Here is a 23,168-nt window from a genome sequence, read left to right on the forward strand (position 1 = left end):
AAAATATACAGTGAATACAATACTGAAGTTCAAAAAAATCACTCCTTCCTCTATTTATACACATATTTGAGATTATACCACTTAATTTTATTGATATGTTTTAATATATTAACACCAACAAAACTAATAATATATATATTTCACCAGGGAAGGTAATAGCTCTCCAGAAGAACTAACTTGAAGAACTTTTGGCTCCTTCTTTTGTGTTGTGTTTATCAGAACAGGAAATGTACAGGAATGGAGGGATATCACAGAATGTATATCCAATTAAATTGGATACAAAAAAAAGATAAACTAAATGTAGCCGCAGTGTGTAAAATGTTATGAAACCCTGTAATAGCAATTGTTAAAAAAAAAAAAAAAAAGTAGAAGTAACTTTCTATAATAATGCCTCATTTCTTAAACATAGAGGGAACTGAGAAAAAATTATAAAAAAAAAAATAAGAGCCATGCCCCAATTGATAAATGATCAAAAGATATGATCTGTACCCAAAGGGATGTAGATTTGTGCATATAATCTGGCCTAATAACATTAGTAGGCATAAATACCAAAAGATATTTGGAGGTGGGGAAGGAGGAGAAAAGAAAATAACCTATATGAACATATTCATGGTAGTTCTCTTCTCAGAATAAAAACTTACAAATTGAGAAGATGCTCATCAATTGGGGAATGGCTCAATAAAATATGGTATGTGTTTGTGATGAAATATTGTTTTCTGAGACATGGTGAGCAGGATGCTCTCAGGAAAAAATTAGCAAAGTTCTCCATGAACAAAGTGAAATATACTGTATACAAAATAATAGCAATGTTCTGGGATGACCAATTGTAAATGACTGCAGTTTTCAGGACTACACATTCACAACTTCTCTAAAGGATTATAATGAGAAATCGTATCATACCAAAGAAGGAATGGACTATGTCTGAATATTTATTGAAGCATTCTCTTTGCCTCTGTTTCTGTCTCTCTGTCTCTCTCTCTCTGTTTCTCTCTCTTTTTAAATTAACTGTTCTTGAGAATTTTATTTTTATTAGAGTGGGAGATGTATGTTTTCTTTCACAAGTTGACTTTTATGGAAATGTTTTGCATAATTTGACATGTTAATTGAGGATGGGGATAAGAGGGAGAACCTAGAACTCAAAAATCTTAAAAACAATTGTAGAAAAAATTTGAATGTAACAGGGGAAAATATTAAATAAATTATATACAATATAATAAATGTAAATAATAAATTATACATGACATGAAATAAATAAATAAATCTTTAAAATTAAATAAATAATGAATTGGTTGAATGATTAAAAAAGAAATTTAACAAATCCTTCTGACAAATTCTACAGTTCTACTACTACTAATCCTACTACTCCTCAACTCAAAGGGTCATAAACTGTGCATACATTTTGATATAAGAGTGTCACTATTGGGTCTGTATCCCAAAAAGATCATAAAAGCAGGAAAAAGACCAACAGATGCAAAATTGTTTGTAGTAGCCTTTTAGTAGTGGCAAAGAATTGGGAACTGAGTAGATGTCCATTAGTTGGGGAATGGTTGAATAAATTATCATATATTAATGTAACAAAATATTGTTTCATAAGAAATAATGACCAAGCTGATTTAAGAAAAAAGCCTGGAAAGATTTAAATGAACTGATGCTGAGTAAAGTGAGCATAAACAAGACACCATCATATATAGCAACAAGATTATATGATGATCAACTGTGAGGGTCCTGACAATTTTCAGCAGTGAGGTGAAGAACCAAGACACTTCCAATAGACATGTGATGGAAAATCCCAACTGCATCCACAGAGACAACTATGGAGACTGAATGTGGATCAAAGCATACAATTTTCACCTGTGTTGTTGTTCATTTGTTTTCTTTCTCATGTTTTTTTTTTCCCTTTTTGATCTGATTTTTCTTGTGTAGCATGACCAATATGAAATTATATTTAGAAGAAGTAAACATTTATAACCTATATTGAATTGCTAAATCTCTTGGTGAGGAAGAGGGAAAGAAAAATTTGGAGCACAAAATTTTTGCAAGGGAGAATGTTGAAAACTGTCTTTGCATGAATATGGAAAAAAGTAAAATACTATTAAGAAAAAAGAAAAGAAAGCCACTGCTCCTGAGCAAATGTCAGAACCTCTAAGGTCCTCAGGGTTCATCTAGTATGAAACGAAAAATAAATGATATCCAAATGAGACATCCAAAATTTTGGACCAGGTCTGAGTAGGCTTACCAAGTTGTTGTTGTTGTTTCTTTCTCTCCCCTCCCTCCTTTTGTTATGTGCCCAACCACTATAAAGTGGTGTTGAAATTTTCTCCCTCTCCATTCTTGTCAATCCCCATGCTGGCCTCCTCCCCATAACTTCTGAGTCCCTTTCATGACAGAGCCACTTGCCATAGCTCATGATTCCCCTCAGGGGGATATTATTTTGCTTTAGTTGTCTGATTTCTTCTACTATGTCCTGAATATTTTTTGTTTCTTATAATTATATTTCTGGGGGCCCCAATATGATCTGACATAGGTCAAAGGCATCATGTTCCATATGTGAAACTGAAGCAATTAATGATTTTAACTAAACACTATGTTTTGCTCAAATTCTCCTATTATGCAGAAGCCAGACTGAAATGGGAATCAGAATCAGGAGACAAATTGGGCCTTCCTTAAAATGGGTACATCAGAAATGCTTTGCATATTTGCATCTAAACATGGAACTCCCCTCCCAATCATCTATGCTATATAACCAACTCAGACTACTTCATGTTGCCCTCAGTGACCAAAACTGATTTGGCCACTATACACTTTCTGAAAAACAACTGAGAACAAGAATGACCTAAGAAGACCACTAATGAAATTACTGCTACCCACCCAAATCTGTGGGTTTTGTTTTGATAACCTGACCAGATGACTCAGTTTATCTTTCTTAGACTGAACTACGGAAAAGGGCTGGTTCTGTGTGTATATATTTAGAATTATATTATAGAGGGCAGCTAGGTGGCGCAGTGGATAGAGCACCAGCCTTGAATTCAGGAGGACCCAAGTTCAAATGTGATCTCAGACACTTAACACTTCCTAGCTGTGTGACCCTGGGCAAGTCACTTAACCCCAGCCTCAGGGGAAAAAAAAAAGTATATTGTGTATGCATGTATATGCATATACTATATAACATGCATAAACACATGAATATACCATACCCATATATGTAAAATATGTGCACAGATATGAATGAAATGTTTATTTATAAATATACTGTATTGCATATATTATTTTTGGAATGAATTTTATGAGGATTAAAAAATAAATTGTGTAACACAAAGTCCATATGCAGATTTTATATGAAATTTGGATAGTATTATATACATTTTGTTTTCCAAAGTATCCCATTTGCTCAATTTCTTCTAATACTGTGTGATAAAATTTTTAACCACAGTTACTGAAGAATAACTATTACTAAAAAAGATATCTCTCTAACTGCACTGAAAAGGTAGGATCCATCAAGGAAATAAAAATTCATTGAAATGTATTTTGAAGAATCAACAAACATTTAAGCATTTATTAGGCATTATTTATTTATGAAATAAGTATTTATTTGTTACTATATTCCAGGAACATAGTGATATAACACATATACACACATATATAATGTGTAGGTGTATATATATATATATATATATATATATATATATATATATATATATATATATATATATATGTATGTATGTATGTATATATATATATATATATATATATATACTATTACTACATATATAAATGTACATATATGTGAACATATATAATATATATATATATATATATATATATATATATGTGTGTGTGTGTGTGTGTGTGTGTGTGTGTGTGTGTGTGTGTTTGTGTGCCAAATAGCTATATGAGAGGAATAATAACAGCCCTTACCAAGTCTCTAAGAATCAAGACACTCAGGCCCACAAAAAACAAATGCCAACTGTTCCAGAATCTCTAAGAGGTAAAGCAATGGAAGACACAAAATTCTACCTGTTGGAACCTTGAAATCTAGAAATGATCTCATGTGGATATCAGTGCATCTTTGTGTCCAATGAGAATCAATAATCAGCACATGAAATGACCTAAAAAGATAAGTAATTGCATTGATACTACTGTCAACTTCTCTGATCACAATAGGTAATTCATTAAGCCTCCTGAGTGCTTCAGGGATAAGACCTCAGGAGATTGAGAAGCTCATAAACTCTCCTTCTAGTAGGTGACTAGGGAGACATGAGCAAGGCATAGCATCTTTCCCATTCTAGGTGAGCAGATAACACTATTCTTTGTTTATTCTTCAGTATGCCCTTTAACTATGGGCAATACTGCAGATCCTTAGCTTTGCATTCTAGCTTTACAGCATTTTGTGCTTAAATAAATCTAATCATTTATGTTAGAGTGATAGGCGACCAAGATGTTTTTAGAGATGTTTATAGTAGATTTTGAAACACCATAAATGCACTAGATACCTCATCTAGAAGAGTTTATCACTGTTCCCACTCTTTAAGAGAATAATATTTTGGGGGAAATTGTGTGTAAAATCTCTGTGGGAAAAATTCAGTAAGACAATACCATTTTTTTATTTCATGTTGAGAATCCAAGTGGTAACATTCTTTTGTAAGCTTTATCTTCAATCTTTATCTCACTTGTCTAAGTAATACAGTGAACAACAAAAAAAAAAAAGAAAAAAGAAAAAAGAAAAAAGAAAGAAAGAAAAGAAAAGAAAAAGAAAACTAGACAAATTGGAGTCACCAAATTGTCATTGAAAGCTAGAATCATCGTGATTTAGTGAATAAGACCCCACTGATGGAATGGGAAATAGAATGAGCTCTTCAAAGTCCCATCTTACTTTTTATGTCTGAACATATTCTAGTAGCATTTGATTTTACATTTGTACTACAATAACAAAATCCATGATAACTTGCATGAATAGGCATAATGATTTAATATCTAGAAGACTCTGTCTCTACATCATCTGCTTGGATCCTCACAGTAATACCACAGGACTGTGATATAATTGTCCTCTTTTTACAGATGAGGAAAATGAATTTTTGAAAAGCCAAGTAATTTGTTTATAGTCACATGTGTGGTAAGACTTAGAGGCAAAATAAGAACACAGGATTTCCGGATGCAGGACAAAGAATTTATTTAACACAATATGTGCCTCATAGGAGTGAGTTTGCCAGAGTACTTACTGCCTTTGAAGTTAATGAGGCCATGGCATTTCCCAAATCAGGTACTTGCCAAGGGCATGATGTTGTCAGGGCAACTTTTCTGAATCCTGGCTTATACAATGCAATGATAAACAGCACCTGCAGCATAGAGTTGTTTTGAGAATCAAATGGCAAAGTATTTAAAGCACTTTATATACCTTAAACATTTTATAGTTATAAAAATATATCAATCCAATTTAAGTGCAGGAATAGAGAACTGAAAAAGGAAGAGTCTTTCTACACCATGAATATCACAATTAGAATCAAATTGTAAGTTTAACTTTGAGTTTGGGGGCCACTGTTTTAGAGCACTTTAAGTTGGAGATCCTGGGATTGACTGGATATTCAACATTATAACTGGAGATCTTTGGTAATACCAAGATTGTAGAATAGTACAAAGCTAATAATGAGATCTTATTGAATAGATGCAGATATGACAAGTCAATTTATTACTTGAAACTCATACCTAAATAACAAACACATTTCTGAAGCTTTCCATTTTTCATAGATGGGGGGGGGGCCTCAGGTATTATGGCTGTAACTTCTCTCCCTTAAATTATACCAAGTCATATCAAACTTTCTGAAAGTGATCCAATTTTGTCAATTTCTTGACATGACTCAACAATTGTTTCCAGGATATTTGAAGGATACTGGTAAAATGCATCATCTATAAATAATTATCTTCCATTAATTAGAGGATGAAATGGAAAGAATATCATAGCCTCATTTGCTGAAGAAAGGAAGGATAAACATCTCTCTTATTATCAATTCATTTTTTTAATTTTGTCATTCTAGGACTGATTTTTGAAAGGATTAAAAAAATCCTTCAAGTTACCTTTACTCTAATGTCTTCTTACAGGATTCATACAATATTCCATAACATCTAGAATTTAGAGACATTCCCTTTCACTTGATGTATACAGAGACTACTGGTTTCCCTAGAAAACCTATTATTAGGTAAATAATCTGAAAAGAAAATATGTCTCTTCCTCATGTAATATATTCAAACTAATAATTTTCTTTATGGCCTGCTCTACTTTTTATGCAATTTATGTGGATATCAAGACTTAACAAAATCTAGAAAAAAGTGAATTTTTGTAGGTTTATCTGTACCTTCGTTGTTGCTTTTCGATATTTAGTTCATGTTTGACAGAAAACATCTTGGATCAGAAATCTTAGCTGACCAATCTCACAGATAATTTGATGAAAATAAAAAAAAATATGGAAGATTGTATTCTGCTTGTGGCTGGCAGCATAATAATTTTTGTGATATAGGCTAATTTTTCAGGGTTCCATTAGGAAAATAAATTATATGAAGTAAGTCCTGTTATATCACTGGAGAGAGTCAAAAGAAGAAGGGAGAAAAAACAATTTAAAACTCAAAATCTTACAAAAATGAAATTGAAAAAAATACCTTTACATGTAATTAGAAAAATAAAATACTATTGAATTAAAAATTAAAAACAAACAGAAAATGAAATATATTAAATAAATCAATATTTCATACAGGCCCAATTTTATTGTAGAGACAATAAATCAATTTGTCAGTGATATAAACCCTAAGGTGAGGTTTTGTAAAGCAAGGGGATATTTGTCTAACTCCTTGATATCATATTTATCAGTGAGTATTCCCAAATATGCTATACATAGACTCTCTCATGATTAATTCTTCTTTGATTCAAAGAATATTATAAATATTATGATATTAAAATCGAGAGAAATATATACAGTGAATATACCATTGTATTTCATTAAAATCCTTCCTTTTCTTATACACATATATTTGTGATTACACCACTTAACTTTTACTGATAATTTGTAGTATATTAACTCCACCAAAAGAAATCATATTTATTTGATCCCATGAAAAGTGATAGCTCTCCAGTAACACTAAAGGAAAGTACTTTTTACTCCTCCTTTTGTGATGTGAGTATTAGATCAGGACATGGACAGGAATGGAAGGATATCACAGAACTTATATTAGATTACATCAGATGCACAAAAGAATGAAGTAAAAGTGTTTAAATTGGAAAACACATCCTACATATAAACCAGTGATAAATGATTTATCTACTCATGGAGTGATGATGAGCTGTACAGAGCACTAGATTACTGATTGCACTGTAGCAACCTTATGTCATGATAGCCAAGAGCACTCAATAGTCCAAAAATTTTGAGAGATATGTATATAGGTTATACAACTGATGGGGGTTGAGGTCACTTTAAGATTCCTTTCTAATTGCCCAACCCATGGCTGACCTTGATTCACAAATCCTGGTCAAAGGCACCCTTTGAATATCTGGGGCTAACCCCACCATCAGCTCAGCTTCCCCCAGCCCTCACCTGATCTGAGCTAACTGAAAAGCCCACCAAGAATTTAGGGGTACCGCCCATCATCTTCTAGGTATAAAAAGGGCTAAGCCGGAGCCCTCTTGGCAGGAGCCCTCCCAGCCACCATATAGTATCCTACAGACCATGTAAGGGCTCCTGCCCGCCCAGCGGCCACCTCTGGCCCTGGCATCTTTCTAACTGAGCTTTACTTCCAAATTTCTACAATAAATCTTTTAGTTTTCAATCTAGGTTTTTGGGCCTGTAAATTCATTTACAGGGGACATTGTACCTCATGGGATTATCTATGTGCCAAGAAATGGGGTTCCCCCTTTCCTTTCCCTCATTACAACCACAAAAGTAAATGGTCTTATTCTCTATTATTAATTGACTAATATCTTAGATGTGACTACTGAAGAATAGCAGACATCCAAAAAAGACATTGGAGAAATGGTACATGGGGGTAGATTGGGGGCAATCCACCCCAACTAACACAACCAATCCCAGATACCTCACCAACATAAAGAGATCTTCTGCTAAGAACACAAAGAAAAAGATAATTTGTATATGTAGATTAATGGTCGACAAAATGTTGTCCAGAGAATCATTGGGTTTCCTAAAATCATTTTAAGAGTTCTACAAATTCAAAATTAGTTTTTATTTCTAATCTGGTAAATATCTATACATGTGACCCATACAAGCAAAATCTATTTGTTCACATCCTCAATAATTTTAATAGTATAAAGACACTGAAAACAAAAGTTTGAGAAACATTGTTGTAACTGATTTATAAAGCCCTTCAAAACAAACATGGTGATTATGATATGTTAATTGACATGATATTTTTGATAATATTTATCCAACCCTAAGAACATAGTAGAGTTATAGATATTATATATTAAAATTTAATACACGTTGTTGAGTACCTACTATGTACAGTATTAGATATCATAGAATGCCTGTATCAAAGTCAGTGTTCATCATGTTTAGATCCCATAACTTTGATCACATCACCATTTACATGGTTCTTGGTGCTATATATTATGCTACATTAATCAGTTCAACCAATGGTGAGGGAAAGAAGCAAGCTCTTTGTCTTCTCTTAAGAAGCAGATTAGTATATTTAATGGAAAAGAAATCATTTGTTAAAATTGACAGTTGATGTTTTCTTTTCACATTTTAAGCAGGATTTCTGTATTTTAGAATACCCATTGCAATCAAAGAAAAAGATTACAAATACAGTACATGCATAGGGAATCAGAAAAATATATTTCAGGGGCAGCTAGGTGGCGCAGTGAATAGAGCACCAGCCTTGAATTCAGGAGGACCAGAGTTCAAATCTAGTCTCAGACACTTAACACTTCCTAGCTGTGTGACCCTGGGCAAGTCACATAACCCCAGCCTCAAAAAAAAAAAAAAAAAAAAAAATATATATATATATACATATACATACATATATTTCATATGTTTACAAGTTCACTTGGGTGCCTTATTAATGATGACATATCTCAATGTTGGAGAACCTTGATATGGACAACAGAGGAAATGTTTTTATTTTGTTCAGTATTTCTTTAGGGATAATATTTAAAAGTCACTTATGATCTTATGATCATCTTTCTAGTCTTAAAAGTAGACTTAATCTATGACTCAATCTAATTGGATTGAAGGAAATTCCAGAGGCACCTTGTTCAAGTACCTCATTTTATATAGAAAGATATTGAAATCCATAAATTTCAAACATTTGCCAAATATTCTCAAAATATTCAATTGTAAAAGTGATAAAAGAAAATTCTTCTTGTGGCATATTTCTGTTAAAAATTCAATTTAAAAAAGTAAGTAAATTTAAACTTCTTCCTAAAAGCTCCCTAACCCAACAAAACAGGCTTATTATGTTACTCATCATTAGCTTATTATTTTAGTTTTTTTCTTCTTTTTTCTATTTACTGTAACCTTAATCTAGAATTCTACCTGCTAATTTTCTTTTTTTTTGTTTTAAGCTGGGAATGACTTCACAGGTGAAAATGGAATGGTTACTGATTTTACTCAAGAACTTGGCTGCTCAAGTTCCTTTATTATCCAAAAGAGGTGTGAATGAACTGAGAATCAGAACTATCTGAGGAGCAGATACACTCATATTCCATAAATTAGCACATCAAATGTTCCTTGCAGTATCAACAAATTAGAAATTACTTGTAATACTCATGTATCAGAGGTTCTTTTCAGTATTTGCATACCGAATCCCAGGACTCCATTTGCTTTGACACAGAACCAACTTACCTTAACTCATGGCCCATGGATAATATAATCAGACTACTATGTGATTACTGCATCTGTCTTTTCGTGAACTGTAGTTTTTGAATTTATAACTGCTGCATACATAATCCCACCCCAAAATTAGTTTTGATTGTCATTCTCATGTTGCAAGTTTTGTCTGAATAGAGGGGAATATAAAGCCCAATAAAAATTCAACTTTTTCTTATATTAAATTCATAAGTTTGACAAATTAATCTCTAAAATATTTCATTTTCTTCAAGACCAAACTTATATGTTTAATCTCTACTATGAGAGATGTTTTTATGTATAATGACTCAAAAATTCAAGTAACCATGAATAGTATCAATTCACTTTGGGTGGAGTATGATACCAAGTTTAAAAATATCATCTTCAAAGTTTTCTTCTGAGTACAATGAAGTTGGGGGAGGAGAAAAAGGAACTATAATCAGAAGAACTGATCCCTAACTATAACCTATATTGATGGAAACAAATCCATAAAGAAAATATAGTGAAAATTTTAAAAATAAGATTAGTTAGAAATAACGATGAGAATTATATGGAAATTTAGTAGCATAATAAGATTGAGAAATCTAAATAAGCAAGAGAAGTTGATTTTAAATATTTAGTTAGCAGAAATTTCATAAAGACAAAAACATGTCTCACACATCCAATATCTCACACCCCATATTTTCCCCTGATTCTCCATTTTAATTATTTTTCAACCTAAAGTAATTATTTACACCCCCTATTTTATATCTATGGCATGCCTCTCACAATAAGATACAAGTTCCTCCAAGATACAATTTTCCCCTTTGTCTTCATTTCTTTCTACATTGCCAAAACATTAATAAATTGAATGTTATGTGAAATTCATATGACTGAGTCTAGGAATCTCTAACATGTATGCTTTTATAACGTGAGCAAATCGTATTCTTTGGAAGTCCTTTTCTATAACCAACTTAATGAAAGAACAAGAAGTGAAACATAAGAGTTAATGATTAGAGAAGAACTCGCAATTGGAAACTAGGATTTTCTAAGATTTTTTCCCAAGATGGCATTTCCTCTTGGGTACACTCTATAGTAAACTTATAAAATCCTCAAAAATCTGTACATTTTGAGGTGTTTTCCAGACCTATCATGCTATGTTCGAAGTTTTAAAGATGTTTCATCTCTGACATTCTAAATTCTGTTTTAAAATCTTATTCTAAGCCTATCAGTTCTTCAGGTTTCCTATGTCCTATTTACTTGTAAAATACATACTATTATAAGGTTTACTTCTTCTTTGTCAATATCAGTTATAATGTAGATATTTTTCCTTTCTTAGTTACTTTAGTTCCCTCAATTATTTTTTTTTTCATTATTTTCCCCATTATTTCTTCTCTGCTTAGTCCAATCTTTACGTCAGTGTTTAAAAAAGGTGGTATATGACCACCTGGACAATAAAGAAAGAACAGTAATTACAAGTGTCCACTCACTCACCATGATATATTATTCTCTATACTTATATCTCTTTTCCCAATACATTTCCTTCCTGAGTAACTTTATCGGTCTTTCCAAGCTGCCAAAATAACTTCCATGACAAATAGCTTTTATCATGTCACTACCTTGCTCAAAACTTTTCACTGCCTCCCACAAACTTTCAGAAAAAGTTGAAAATTACTTTTGTGATATTTGATGTTTACAAAGTTTTTTTTTTTTTAATACAATGCTTAGTTGATTTGATTTAGTTTTTCCAACCGAGAAGTAGTTATTATCAACACCATTTTAAAAAATTGAGTAAGCAGATAAGTAACTGGCTCAGGTTCATACAGGCCGAATTCAAACCTTTGAATTTGAGAAGCAGTCATTAGTTTGGAAAGAATTTTGGGAAAAAATGTAATTCTACCTTAGTAGAAACTCATAAGGTCATTTGAAATACGTTTTTTGTTTGTTTGTTTGTTTCTTTGTTTTTGTTTTTGTTTTTGTTTTTATTATAGGTACTGAAAATATGGTGGGTTCAGCTGCCTTGGACATTTTCAAGTAGAGCCTCTATATTCACAGCCAGTTCCCATCATGCTGATTCAATTGACCTATGAAGAATGGATGATAGTGTCATCTACCTTTTTTCCATTCTAGCATATTTCCTACTATTTGTCATCTAATATATGTGTATATGTGTGTATGTGTGTGTGTGTAATTTTACATTTGTTTACATATTTTCTCAATTATATTGTGGTCTCTTATAAGATAACATGTATTTTTGCTTTCTTTGTACATTCAATGCTTAGCATATTCTCTGACATAGGGCAAGCACTTAATACCTATTTATTGATAAGTAACCCCAAAGAAAGACTGGCAGTGATAAGAACAAGGAACTCACTGAAAAGATCCTAGATCAAAAGGAGATATTCCTGCACCAAAGCTGGTTCTTGAAGAAGAGAGATTATAGCTCTGTTAGGTAATTCAAACTTATGGAGTGAGTGAGCCAATAAGACATTTGAATGAAAATGCCTATTTAATTGATAACTGCTTCTACCTTGCCACTTGCTACTAAACCAACATCTGATGACTATTTAGGGATTTATATTATAGTTAAAATATATATATATATATATATATATATATATATATATATATACATATGTATATATATATATATATATACATATATATATATATATTTGTTACGTGAATATTTTCAAGGATTCTTAATATTTTCAAGTACCATAATTACTTTTGTCAGTTTAGTGAAGCCATTAATGATATGCTTAAAATTAATGCATAAAATAATTACAATGGCATAGGAAAGGTTTTTAAAAGTTTATCTAGACCATGATAAGACTACTTCTCTAGATATAAACTGTTTTTTTTCTGTTCACAATCATATTTAAGTTTAACATAATTAGTAATATTAATTTCAACAACTTTAATACTGATTTTTAAAAAAAAAAGAAATGTTCATCATAATTTCCTTGAACAAATGTCACTGATGGCTAGTAACATCAGTATACAACAGATATTTAATAGATACTTTCTCAACAAATGAATAAATGAATATATTACATTTCCCCATTAGAATATTAGTTCATTAGTATGTAATAGGGTTTGTCTCCTTTGTTCTTACATTTCTCTCACATAAAAGAAAATTTGGGATATCATTATAAAAACCTGTTGACAATTGATTAATACATAAGTTATATCACTTGAGTTATGTAACAATTATGAAAATAGAATGGTTAGTGACTTCATTAACCACCTTGATTTGCTTGAGCACTCTTCCTATGTAGAGGAAATCAGATTTACCTGGAAATGAGAATCAACTATGCAGGAGGCAAATTGAATATATTTCAGCTTGAAATATCAAAAGTCCTTTGCAGTATTTGCTTATTGAACCTAGAACTCTTTCTATTGTGCCCTAGAAATAAGTTCAAATTAACCTCCAACCTAGTGGCCAAACCTAATGAGGATATTATAAGACTTCTGAGATATAGCTCAACCTAGGGGGAAGGTAGCAATGGCCACACCTGAATTGACCATTATGTGATTACCATGTGAAACTAAACCCCACCCCCAACTGTCTTTATAACCTTTGCTGCCTAACTCAATTCTAACTGTTGCTTCCATGTATGTCTGCCTGCTTAAGAGGAATAAACACATGCCTACAACCTAACTCTTTCTTATGGACATACAACTGAATGTGAAAATACTGAACAGATTATTAATTCACAAATATTAATTCACTAAATGATGGTAAAGTTCAGATAGCGAAGGAGAAGGGAGCAATAGAGGAAGGAAGGGGAAGAGAGAGCAAATGTAAGAATAAATAAGAAATACTTAGCATGAGACCAATTAAATGGGATGTAGGAAAGTTAAGAGTGGGTCATTGCATCAGATTTTTCTATGTGTTAAAAATAATTTCTGGCAATAGTCCACAAGGAAAAAAGTGAAACTGCGCATATAACAACACCAATTCCCAAACTCTTTTAAAGATATTCCTTTGGGGAGCAGGATGATGTGAAAAGAGGCCTTGAAATCCCTGGTATTCCTTTGTTTCCCTTGGGAAGATGTCATGCATTTCAGATTTTTTTTTCTGAATTACATAAGGTGGGAAACATGTAATTTATTATTAAAAGAGGGCTTCAGATGCTTCAGGAAATGAGCAAATATTGTAGCAAGATCCATGGGGCTAGGCCATATGAGTTCTGAGCAGAGATTTTCTCCTCAGCAGGTATATGTATTATCCCACAGTACTTGTTTCTAATTTGTTATTATTAGCAGTAGTAGTAGCATTTATTATTTACCATTTTCATTATTACTAGAGTTGAAAAACGTAATCAAAATCAAAATAATTTTCACTGTGCTATTCGAGCTACTATTATGTTGCATAGATAGCCATCTCTCACTTTAAAGTCTAGTTCTGTGTACATTATGTTTTTATAAATCCTAGAATGGAGCACAGTTGAAATTATTCTTCATAAAATAAGTTATGATCTTAAAATTTAAAAGAATAGCTGTTGAGCCTTTATTACTTTTATCTGGAGAATTTTTCTCTAGTTCTGTACCAGTTTTCTTTCAATGAATCTGCAACTCTTATTCACACTCTTAGAGTGATATCTGGTATACTGGGATGTTAATCAGTTCAGAATGAATCACATAGCTAATCCAAGGCAGGGACCACAACATAAACATTTTTAGGTCTTGAGTAGCAGACCCCTCAGCAAACTCATGCATGGAAAGTGCAGGTCTTACCCAGTTCTGTGAAAATGGTTTCCAATTAATTATCTCAAGTCTTAAGGGTCATTGAGTCTTGTGATAATTCAGTGGGTACAGAACCAGAGTTACCATGGCAGTAACAGGAGTATAGTCAGTTACAAGATACAGGAATTGTGAGCATGACAAAAAATTTGATGAATTACTTTAAGGTGATTCATCCCTCAGCAAAACCTCATGCTTGTCAAAGGATGACAGTTTGACAGAAGGGGAAGTCATCAAGAGCCCAAATGATTGTTGTTGTGCTAAGCTGAGGGTCCAGCCTGATTGTTGATTCTTTCATCTAAAAACAGGGTGTCTTCAAATAATTTGTGACAATTTTAAGCAGGAAGAAGAAAAGTGAATATTGTTAAATGCAAAATACTTGGCACTACAGTAGGACTTCTTAAACTTCTACTTGTGAATACTTTTCACCTGAGAAATTTTTAAATGACCCCAAGTAGATATATATGTGAAATAGGTATTCAAATCAAACAATTCCGGATAATAATTAATAATTTGACAAGCCTTAAGTTGAGTTATGAGTTGCTATATAGGGCCATAGTTTAAGAAGCTGGATGCTAGAGGATTGAGTATTTGGAAACAAATAACAGACAACTTATTTAACAATTCATAGGTGAAAACAGTCATGAAGTTTGTGCCAAGTAATTGAATATAAATTATCTGAGTTGGAGAAAGAGTTGAATTAAAGTTTTCCTTCTCTTCAAGAGAATATGCTATTAATGAATGGTTTTGTAGATATTATATGGAGATTAGAGGTTCTGAAAGGTGGCATTTTACGAGCTTATTCCTAATGTTCTGATGATTAAAGACTTGAATTATCTGGGATGTGTGGGTAAACCATGTAGCTTTGGATAAAGACAGATCATTCCACAGATGATGACAGATAATGTTATAAAGGAATTTGTGATAATTCTCCCAGTACCTACTTAACTCTTTCTTGTTACAATGCTTTATTGCATTCTATAATATAATTACTTCTTATCTCAGGCTACAGAAAAGTAGCCTGTTAAGACAAGAAGACATAGATCATCTAAAAAGATGATAAGAAGGAGATGTATACCTTCTATTTAGAGATTTGGGTTCAAGGAGGAGGATGAGCATTTCCACTTTTCTGAGAATAAACACAATGAATATGTGGTAAGAGTACAAGTCTTCATAAGAAAATAGAATTTTACAATTAGGAAGGTCATTATAGTGAAGCTGGGGAATAATATCAGAAGTCCTGAGAAAGGTTAGTTATCTACTATATCTCTGGAAAGGAGGAATTAATGTGGAATTTGCAGCTTTGATATGACTTGATCATGACCTTTGCTTGCGCCTCAATATCTTCTTGGATTTCTGATAATATGTCCATGATATGTCTTGCTGCTTCAATGTGAGTAAGCACACATCACAATGAATCTTATCAGTCATTGCCATGGGGATTTTTCTTAGGGGCATCATCATTGTTGTTCATGAAGAAAAAAACTTCAAAATCTAAAATATTTTTTATAAAGAAATCTGTTAGGTTATTTAGTTGAGGTAGACAAGCCAGAAAGGAGGTATGGTTCCCTCTCATCCAGATTCTGAATGGTTTATCATACAAATTTAGACTTGTCTAGATGGATCACATATAGGCAGGCAGAAAATTTAACTCAGAAAACAACTGGAAAGCAAAGTAAAGGAAGATGAATATGTATATGTATATATATATTATATATATATATATATATATATATATATATATATATATTATATATATACTATATACTACTATATCTAAATATATATATTCCATAAAATATGGGTGAAGCCAAAACACAAGGGAATACAAAACACAAGCTTAGGCAGACCCAAAACAAAAACATTAAATGGAGACACAACATAGCAAAGTTTTGGGTTGATCCAAGATCTGGGGGACCAACAAATTCCTTGCAGCCATTTCCAGTTTTCCTAAAAACTTACTAAGGTTAATCCACTTTCTAAATGAAGATCATATAATGTTGATTCAAAAGGTATAAATATCAATGTTTCCCAAAAATATAATATTTTCCCAAAAAAGTTATCTTCATCGGAGTCTTTCTATCATTGCTTTAATTGATCTTATGATCTTTGCCATATATTTGGATGGCTTAAATCAATGAACTTTGAAATCTATAGAATCAAACCTATTTCACCATTTAGGCTCATTCAATCTATCATTTATTAGTTAATAATTCATTAAAATAGTGGTTTTAGCCATGACCTTAAAGAAATTTGGATTTTTTTTTCCTTTGAGGAAAAACATACTGATCATCAGCTCTTACAAATCATGTTTCCAAAATAAAGGCAACACGTTTTTTACAAAAAAAATGATCTCTCTCAGAAGGTACATTTTGTTAAAGCTAATGTTCCCCCTTACACTTTGCATGGAACTGTGCAAAGGATATGAATTGGATTTCAAAAGAAGTTTAATTTCTATTATTGATATCTCATATTAGTTTTCATAAATCTACACAGACAACGTAATGAAAATTCAATTGCTTTTTTTTATTTATTTGCAAAATATAACATTTCAGAAATAATATTTGGCCATTTAACAGAACACATGGGGCTGGTTGCAGCAGATCTCAAGATGAAATCTATATCTTTGTACTTCTGGTTAGATTTTTTAATTAGTCTCTGATTAAAGTTGAACTCATTGGGACTTGGCAGAATAAATCTAACCCGTCAACACAGGACACTGGTGGGACTGTTGAGCCTTTGATTTTTTTTTCAGTGAGTATATTGTGCCAGAGAGGAACTTTAAAAGCTATTTTTTTTTCCAAACGTCCTTTGAATGTTAGTCTCTTTGGATTTATCAATGCAAGGTGAATACTTGAAGAACCAAACACACACTCTATGATGTGTTTTATTTGATCGTATTCACCATCACTTTAATTTCAATATTGTCTAAACTTTGAAAAAAAATTAAGTCACAATCATGTCTTTATAATATCTTCTGGAACCCAGGTTTAAACCAAAAACAAAACAAAACAAAACAAAAAAAAAAAAAAACAAAACGAAAAAAACAAAAAAAAAAAAAAAAAAACAACTCTCTTCTTACAATCAATTGTATGAATTCTGAGTTGTAAACTCAGTGAAGGCAGCTCTCAGATTCTGCAAATAAGTCATTTTAGTTTATAAATTTAATTTTTAGTATAATTTTAACCTTAATTTTACCAAGATTTCCATTTCTTCCATATTTCTCTATATATTTTGTTAGAGCTAGTGCTCCCTCTTATACAATGCATGGAGCTGGAATCAGTATTGTGCAAGGATATGAATTGGCTTTCAAAAGAAGGAAATATATAAATAGAATTTCAAATTTATTTTGCATTATTGTTATTTCCTACATCTACAACCATTTCTGCTCAGCTGAACAAATGTTCTATATCATTATTGATTATAAAAATGCAAATTCAGATACCTCTGAGATACTACTACACACCTCTTAGATTAGCCAACATGGCAGTAAAAGATGATGATAAATGTTGGAGGGGAAGTAGGGAAATTGGGACACGATGTTACTGATGGAGTTGTGAAGTGATCCAACCATTTTGGAAAGCAATTTGAAGCTATATTCAAAGGGCTATCAAACTATACATACCCTTTGATCCAGCAATCACCTTACTGGTCTGTATCCCAATACATCACAAAAAGTGAAAAAGACCCACAAGTGCAAAATTTTTGCAGCAGTCCTTTTTGTAATGGCAAAGAACTTGAAACTGAGTGGTTGCCTATCAGTTGGGGAATGAATGCTAAAGACTTTAAGATATATAAACATTCTATGAAATTATCAACAGGCTGATTTCAGAAAGGCCTGGAAAGATTTACATGAACTGATGGTTAGTGAAGTGAATAGAGCCAAGAGAACACTGTACACAGAAAAATCAACATTATGTCATGCTCAACTGTGATGCCCTTATCTTTTAAATTGTAAGGTGATTCTTGTCAATTTCAATAGAATTTTGATGGAGAGAGCCATCTGCATCCAGAAAGAGGATTATGGGAATGGAATGTAGATCACATTCTAGCATTTTTATCATTTTTGTTGTTGCTTTCTCTCTCTCTCTCTCTCTCTCTCTCTCTCTCTCTCTCTCTCTCTCTCTCTCTCTTTTTCCCTTTTTTGAGCTGATTTTTCTTGTGTAGCATGTTAAAGGTATAAATATGTTTAGAAGAATTCCTCATATTTAACCTCTACTGGATAACCTGCTCTCTAGGGAAGGAGAATCAGGAGAAAGGAATGAGAAAAATTGGAATAAAATGTTTTGCAATTGCAAATGTTGAAAACTATATTTACATGTATTTTAAAATAGTTATTAATTTTTAATTGCGACCAGGAACTAAACAACCTTGAAGTTTGATCAGGACAGAAGAGAGTGGCTCTTATAATAAAATCTTAAAATTATATTTAATTAATACAGTATAATATTTTATTTATTTTAGAAGTATTCATACAAATAAAATGAAATTGATATCAAATATGAATTTATTAAAATCCCCAGATAATTTTCCCCATGGCAATTGTCTTAACAAATTGAAAGATTAATATTTAACATTTTGATTGATTTTCTCAAAAGAGAGATATTTGTCAATCAATTGTTCAGGAAATAATGAGATTTCTATGGGCCAAGATCTTTGCTAATTGCTAGAGATATTAAAAAATAAAATTAAAAAACAAGAACCATGCTCAGCTAATGAGGAGACATGAAAACCACTGTTTCTAAGCAAAATATAGACAATGAATTATAGATAAATAAGGAAGATGGGGTGCTAAAATCAAGGGGAATTGGGAAAGGCTTCCAAAAAATAACTAGATAATTTAAGTAAAGTGACTAATAATTATTTTCTGATCACTTTCTATGAACTTAGCATATTTCTAATATATTTGAGAAATACAAAGATAAAAGAGATTTTCATTGTACACAATTATTCATTTTTTAACTTAATGATCAGATATTTAGTTAGATGTGGAAAACCCTTGACATTACTCTCATTTGTCTAGCTAGCCATGGATAGAAAATTTGTATTCAATTCAACAACACAATATTTTTTTTAATTTCCTGGATTTATCTTTTTTGCTAATTCCGAGGTGTGAATTTTCACTAAAAAAAATTATCAATCAGTTCTTTTGAACCCATCTCAAAACTTCAGGAATCAGATAAAATATGTCTCCAACTTTAAGATAGCATTCTCCAAATAATTAAAAATAACAATATTTAACCCTAAAATATAGCAGTTTACTTAACTTGCAAGTTCTAGGAAATCATTCTTTTCATTCTAAACTGCCTTCTCATTTAATCCCATAGCAGATAAAATTGATCAAATATGTTTCAGGAAATCTGTCCGGTGTGAGTACATTCATTCTCATTGGAGTCTCCAAGCATCCAGAGCTTCAACTTCCTCTCTTCTTCATCTTCACTTTCAGAAGTCTATATAATTTACAAAATCATAAATCGTATACTTACTAATTCCAAAATGTACATTCTCATACTCAAAATTTAACAGTCAACTCTTTGAACATATTTCAATAATCTAGAAATCAGGGGGAAAAATTGTCTAAATCTTATACAGGTTTTTCAAAAGAATTAAAAAGACAAAAAACAAAACAAACAAACAAACAAAAAAACAAACAAAAAAGAAAACATTAATCCTTGGATATAATGGTTTACTATAGTGGTTGCAACTTCTAGCAAATCAACTTTGGCCTTCTAAACTGTTTTCCTATTTTAATCCCATAGCAGATGAAATCAATCAAAGATGTTTCAAGGAAATCTCTCCCATGTGACCACATTCATTCTCATTGGAGTCTCAGAAAATCCAGAGCTTCAGCTTCCCCTCTTCTTCATCTTCTTAGCTATCTATGGAGTGACCGTGACTGGAAATGTGGGAATCATCACACTCACTAGTATAGATTCTCGACTTCAAACTCCCATGTACTTTTTCCTCAGACATTTAGCAATCATCAATCTTGGCAATTCCACTGTCATTGCTCCCCAGATGCTGGTTAATTTCTTGCTGGAGAAGAAAACCATTTCCTACTATGGATGTATAATCCAACATGGAGGCTTCATAGTGTTCATAGTTGCTGAGGTTTCCATGTTGGCTGCTATGGCCTATGACCGCTATGTGGCTATTTGTAATCCCCTATTATACATGGTTGTGGTATCACGGAAGGTTTGCATCCTACTTGTCATCCTCATATATATTTATGGCTTCTCAATATCAATCACAGTTACCATTTCTGTTTTTTCAATGTCTTACTGTTCTTCCAATGTCATTAATCATTTTTACTGTGACAATATCCCTTTGTTAGCTTTATCTTGCTCTTCTACTCATATACCAGTGATTATAGTCTATATCACTGCAGCTTTCAGTCTCTTCGTTTCCTTGACAATTATCCTGGTGTCCTACTTCCAGATCATCTTGGCCATCCTGAGGATACGTTCAGCAGAAGGAAGAAAAAAAGCTTTTTCCACCTGTGCTTCCCACATGACAGCTGTCACTATTTTCTATGGGACACTCCTTTTTATGTATGTGCAGCCCCAGTCAAACCATTCCTTAGATACTGATAAAATGGCTTCAGTGTTTTATACACTCGTGATCCCTATGTTAAATCCTTTGATATATAGTCTGAGGAACAAGGATGTGAAGGAGGCTCTGAAGAGAGTTCTTGCTAACTCTTGCCAAACTTTTAAAAACATGTAATGTGACAAATATTTGTGGAAACAAAGAGATTCACAATGTGAAGTATCACCTCTCAAATTATGATTTTTATCCATCTGAATATAACTCAGCATATAGCCTTTTGTTCATGATAATGTTCTTGGTATTTATTTGTAATAACCCAATTACTGGATCAAAGCATGTGATTTATTTTAAATTCTTGTTAAACATTTGCAGGTCATCTGTAACAAAGCCTTTATTTTTTTCCTATTCCACCAACATCGAGGCATATAACTCTAGTACTACTATGGGTTTAATCATTATAGATGGATATCTCTATCAGGGAAATTAAAATTGTAACCATGATGAAAAAACTGGCTTTTTTCAACATGGCTACAATTTTAATTTCCCTGATTTTTTTGTATAATTGAGCATTATTAAAACATTAAAATATTTCAAAATTTGGATAAGAAAATATTCAATGAATATAATACTGAAGTTCATAAAAATCACTCCTTCCTATATTTACATACATATTTGAGATTATACCACTTAATTTTATTGATAAGTTTTAATATATTAACACCAACAAAACTTATTATATATATATATATATATATATATATATATATAATTCCCTATGGAAGGTAATAGCTCTCCAGAAGAACTAATGTAATGAACTTTTTGCTCCTTCTTTTGTGTTGTGTTTATAAGAACAGGAAATGTACAGGAATGGAGGGATATCACAGAATGTATATCCAATTAAATTGGATACAAAAAAAAGATAAACTAAATGTACCCACAATGTGTGAAGTGTTATGGAACCCTGTAATAGTAATTGTTAAAAAAAAAACATAGAAGTAATTTTCTATAATAATGCCTCATTTCTTAAACATAGAGGGAACTAAGAAAAAAATTATAAAAAATAAGAGCCATGCCCCAATTGATAAATGATCAAAAGATATGATCTGTACCCAAAGGGATATAGATTTGTGCATATAATCTCACCTAATAACATTACTAGGCATAAATACCAAAAGAGATTTGGAGGTGGGAAAGGAGGGGAAAAGAAAATAACCTATATGAACATATTCATGGTAGCTCTCTTCTCAAAACAAAAAACTACAAATTGAGAAGATGCTCATCAATTGGGGAATGGCTCAATAAAATATGGTATGTGTTTGTGATGAAATATTGTTCTCTGAGACATGGTGAGCAGGATGCTCTCAGGAAAAAATTGGCAAAGTTCTCCATGAACAAAGTGAAATATACTGTATACAAAATAATAGCAATGTTCTGGGATGACCAATTGTAAATGACTGTGCAGTTTTCAGGAGTACACACTCACAAGTTCTCCAAAGGACTTATGATGAAAAATTGTATCGTACCCAAAGAAGGAATTGACTATGTCTGAATATTTATTGAAGCCTTTTCTCTGCCTCTGTTTCTGTCTCTCTGTCTCTCTCTCTGTTGCTTTCTCTTTTTAACTTAATTATTCTTGAGAATTGTATTTTATTAGAGTGGGAGATGTATGTTTTCTTTCACAAGTTGACTTTTATGGAAATGTTTTGCATAATTTGACATGTGGCTTCTTAATTGAGGATGGGGATAAGAGAGAGAACCTAGAACTCAAAAAGCATAAAAACAATTGTAGAAAAAAAATTGAATGTAACAGGGGAAAATATTAAATAAATCATATATCATATAATAAATATGAATATTAAATAAATTATACATGACATAAAATAAATAAATAAATCGTTGAAATTAAATAATGAATTGGTTGAATGATTAAAAAAGGAATTTAACAGATCCTTCTGACTAATTCTACAGTTCTACTACTACTACTAATCCTACTACTCCTCAATTCAAAGGGTCATAAACTGTGCATACATTTTGATATAGGAGTGTCAC

General features: G+C 31.9%; 1 protein-coding gene across 1 annotated transcript; it reads left to right on the top strand.

Moving 5' to 3' along the window:
• Positions 1 to 20,348: 20,348 nt before the first annotated feature.
• On the top strand, positions 20,349 to 21,296 carry LOC141546519 (olfactory receptor 8J1-like). The gene has a single exon (XM_074274405.1). It carries the CDS (start codon positions 20,349 to 20,351, stop codon positions 21,294 to 21,296), a length of 948 nt encoding a protein of 315 aa, XP_074130506.1.
• The last annotated feature ends 1,872 nt before the right edge of the window (positions 21,297 to 23,168 follow it).

The sequence above is a fragment of the Sminthopsis crassicaudata genome, chromosome 6 (genome assembly GCF_048593235.1).
Source record: "Sminthopsis crassicaudata isolate SCR6 chromosome 6, ASM4859323v1, whole genome shotgun sequence".
NCBI lineage: Eukaryota > Metazoa > Chordata > Mammalia > Dasyuromorphia > Dasyuridae > Sminthopsis > Sminthopsis crassicaudata.

What these genes read in the sequence shown, in the direction of transcription:
- LOC141546519 (XM_074274405.1), top strand. Translation starts at nt 20,349, where the DNA reads ATGTTTCAAGGAAATCTCTCCCATGTGACCACATTCATTCTCATTGGA.